The 4,467-nt window shown below is 16.1% G+C and overlaps 2 protein-coding genes across 3 annotated transcripts in view; one reads left to right on the top strand and one right to left on the bottom strand.

Moving 5' to 3' along the window:
• Positions 1-668: 668 nt before the first annotated feature.
• On the bottom strand, positions 669-2,396 carry LOC102676421 (ejaculatory bulb-specific protein 3-like). The gene is made up of 2 exons (XM_006616087.2): positions 2,093-2,396; positions 669-1,077 (listed from the first exon to the last, which is right to left on the bottom strand). The coding sequence occupies exons 1-2, from the start codon at positions 2,253-2,255 to the stop codon at positions 926-928; spliced, it is 315 nt and encodes a 104-aa protein (XP_006616150.1). The 5' UTR covers positions 2,256-2,396; the 3' UTR covers positions 669-925.
• Positions 2,397-3,775: 1,379 nt separating this feature from the next.
• LOC102676283 (GON-4-like protein) overlaps positions 3,776-4,467 on the top strand; it is a 5,676-nt gene continuing 4,984 nt past the window's right edge. For both annotated transcript variants that reach the window (XR_004150546.1, XM_006616086.2), the window contains exon 1: positions 3,776-4,126. Coding sequence is in view for 1 of the 2 variants with exons in the window: in XM_006616086.2 (XP_006616149.2) it covers positions 3,979-4,126 (148 nt within the window). In the remaining variant the exon portion in view is untranslated. The remainder of the gene's footprint in view (positions 4,127-4,467) is intronic.

Below are 4,467 nucleotides of genomic sequence, written 5' to 3'. Positions count from 1 at the left end.
TAATATTATATTATATATTATTATAATATTTAATAATCTTATAACTTATATTAATATGTATTCGATAAATAAAATAAAAAGTAAATAAATTTTTTCAATACAATAATTTTTAAAAATATCAAATATTTATATAATTATCATCGAATAACAAATATTATATATTAGTAATAAAATTATTTAAATTTATTAATCAATTAATTTTATATCTTATATTTTAAAAATTTAAAAAAATAAATTTCTTGAGAAATAAAAGTAATTTATTCATTTAAATAGGAAATTTTTATTATTAAACTTTAACATTAATTTAAAATATGTCGCATTTTATTATATATATTTTTTATATTTTTATTTTATAAAATTTTTTATTGTTTGATCCATAATTTATAAATATTCTGTTTATATTGTATCTATATTTGTTTCAATATTAAAATCATCGTACGAATTAAAATGCAAACTATATTATGATTTCAACTTGCTTTATCGTTTGAATCTATATGTATATAAGCTTTCTATCTTATTCTTTAACTTTATTTTACGCAATTATATGTTTAAATTGAATAGATAATTATATTTTACTATCATCATTTAATATGCATAAAGAATTTGAACAATATTAATATATAACAATAATTAAACAATATTAAAATATAAAGTGTTAAAAATATATACAATATTAATAGATATGATTTTATTTTATATTTTATCCATATGTGATATTCGATAATTCTTACAAACAAAGTTACAAATAATATTATAGATATTAACGATATTTAAAATTTTTAATATTAAAATTATTAATATTATGAAAAATTTATTTAACGTCATTTCAAAATTTAAGAACATCTTATGATATTATCAATGAGTTGTTCCATCGTCAATTGTTATTAACTTGAGTTTTTTAATTTTCATACTAACATCTTTGATATTAATAATATTTCATTATTTTATAACGTCGTAAAATCAACTGCCATTCATAGGGATAATTTTGTTGCATAAAAGGTATTAATGTATTTGCAATTCCAACTTGTCGTGACGTGCATCGATTGCAATGATTGTTCAACACTTCTGGCAACAATTCTGCAAGAATCATAACAGTATTTATAATATATGAACGAATTATTAAATCTGTTTACGACCTAAATTTGCATGTTAAGAAAAAAAATTGTTGATTTTGCTTAATATATTGTTTGGCAAATATTGTCGATAAATCATAACAAAATTTATTTATTAATAATGCGTAATTGCTATTGAAGAAATAATAAAATAAAATATTTGAAAGTGAATTTTGGCAAAATCATTTTATTTTTATTTCATTTGTTTTTATTTGTTTAATAGATTTTTAATATAAGATTATTTATTATTATATTATTATTTATAGCAAAATATTATTCAATATTTCATTCTTTATTAATCAATTATTATGTAAGAAGTATATTATTTTATTAACAAATTAGCACTTATTTATTTTTTAATAATATAATTTTGTTATTTTTAAATTTATTATTCAAAACTAATGATCGTATTTACATAATAATGAAATATAGGAAAAACATTTTATTTTTTTTTTTACTCTAATATTGAAAATTTATTATAAACAGATTTAACAAATATTATATTAGATTTATTTGATTTGATAGATGTACACAATATAGAAACAAATAAAATAAAGTAGGAATAATCATTTTTATATTTATTTAATTAACTTGAATTATGTAAATAAATATATATTATTTATTTAATTTGTATATAATATTTATTTATTTAATATATATATAATAAATAATTTTTAATTGGATAAAATATATCACATGATTTAAGAATTAATAAGAACTAATAAAATAATTTTTAGCTTGAATTTATTTAAAAATTTAAAAAATTAAAAATATTAAAATTTGTCATGATATAAACAAAATGATTTAAATCAGTTATTTTCACTAAATTTTTATGACAAATATTTTGAATATATTTTATATTTAAGTTAAAAATTTACATACAAATAAAAAAAAAAGAAAATTAATAAATAAATAATAAAATTAAAAAATTTAGTAATTAATAAATAAAATTAATAAATAATTTATGTTTTAAATCTTACCTTTAATTTTCTTTCCAATTACATCACAATGTCCCCGATCCAAAATACAATGAAGTTGTTTTTGTACATATGGTCTATCCGTTAAAAATTTTGAAATATCATCTTGCGCTTTAACATTTATTAATGCGAGAATAGTGAAAAACAGAAGAATTTTTATTTTCATTTTTGATTTAAATATTGAAGAAGAAAGAAACAATTTGATTCTACGTTCTAACTCTTTCGAAACTAAACGGCAATGTAAGTAATACTGATTATTTTAAATGTCAAAACTCGTCCTTATATGGTTTGAGGGTAATAATAAAATAAACAATGATTCTGCAAATTTCAAATTTTAAATCGTTTGTGGAAAGTAACTTTCAAGACATTAGATAGCAATTATATAGCAATTATATATCAATTATATAGTAATTATATAGCAATTAATAATAATATAATATATATATATATATAATTATTTTTATTTGATAATTTCTATAACGGAAAATTTTTCATGAAAAAACTAATTTTTACTTTTCTAAAAATAACATTATAAATAATAATTTATGTTAAAGATTTATTAAAGATAAATTTTATCTTTTTTATTTTATTAATCTTTACATCAAGATCAAATTTAAAAATTAATATTATTTACATTCTAAATATATTAATTTAATTTTAATAATAGAAATATGTTTATATAGTATAACTAAATCTCAAATTTTTATGAATACTTAAATATAATATAATAAATATAAATATAATACTTAAAGCATTACAAATTTTATAATTTAAATATATAAATTTAAAAATAAATTATTATATAAATTTATAGAAATTATTATTATTATTTAAATTTTATATAAAAATTATGTTATTATATTATTATGCACATATTTTGTTATAAATTATTATTTTTATTCGGATTGAAAATATTTTAATAAAATTAAAATATGATAATATCAGAATCAATTTCAAAGTATTGAATTATTAAACCATTTTCTATATTTACTTTCTATATTTAGGTAAATATAAATAGTTAAATATCCATATTTATCCGATTTTTATGATTCGATTTGAATTAGTAATCTCGTATTTTCGATCTCTATTAATAAATATTAAATAATACTTACATCAATAGAAATAGAAAAATCAAAAGTTGATTTATAATTTTATCGTTAGGTTTAAAATAAAGTTTTATTTTCTTGAAGTAATTTCATAAATATTAATTTATTCATGAAATTATTTATTATATAAAGAATAAATAAATATAAAGAAATTGTATCGATGAATTATATTTACACAATTATATTTTACACAATAATATTCGATTCTGAAATTGATTTCGATTCAACCAATAGTTGAATTCGTAATATCTCCATTGATTGAATTTATTTCTGATGATTAGACTCATCGAAAAATATTTAGCTAATAAACAATATAAAACAATATAAATAATAAATGATCAATATAATATAATAAGAATTATTTTTGCTTTTTTATTTAATAAAAAAAGCATTTCTTATGAAATATTTGTGTAAATTTTTGTTACTATTTTTTTTTATATCTTTTAAATTAAATATTTCAAACTCAAAAAATTTTAAATAAACCATGTAATTTTGAAAATAAAAAAAGATTCGACTAATATATAAAATACAATATTGAGAATCGATTAGTATTAATTAATATATAAGCTGAAGCTATGGCTTAAAATACAATAAATATGGCTGCTATCATTGAAAACTCAATCACAGTATAAAAATAATAATGTATAATATAATGCAGCATTTTAATAATAATAATTTATTGTGGAATAATTTTAATATTTATATAATCTAAGCATATTGATTAATGTTTAACATATAATTTGTGAAACGTGATTTTGCTAAGAATATGTTATAACTATTAATATGTGTGATTGGGATTGTGAAGTAGATGAAGATTGGGTGAATTTTTTAAAGGAATTCACTCAACCACTAACTCAAGAACCTATAGTAGAAGATGATCCGGAAGCAGATCCAGAATATAATGTTTCAGATGATGAAGAAACAGAATTTTGTATGTTCGATAAATAGAAATAATATATATATATTTATGTATATATATATGTTGTTTAACAAAGTAAAAATTTTAACATTCTTGATCATACAGATATATATCAATTTATTAATTTTTTTGTTATATATTTTTAATTAAAATACTTTTTATATATATTTTTATTATATAGATATCTTAGATATAATTATATGTATGTATATTTTTAATTTAACATTTTTCTTTTATTTCTTCTCATTAAACAATTATAGTCATAGAAATCTCATATTATAATTAATTAATTGATATTTGAAAATATTTTATAAATTCTTTTGCCTTTTTGTCTTATACTTCAGTTAAAATCT

The sequence above is a fragment of the Apis dorsata genome, unplaced genomic scaffold (assembly GCF_000469605.1).
Source record: "Apis dorsata unplaced genomic scaffold, Apis dorsata 1.3 scaffold_249, whole genome shotgun sequence".
Classification (NCBI taxonomy): Eukaryota; Metazoa; Arthropoda; class Insecta; order Hymenoptera; family Apidae; genus Apis; species Apis dorsata.
This window is presented reverse-complemented; position numbering and strand designations above follow the sequence as displayed.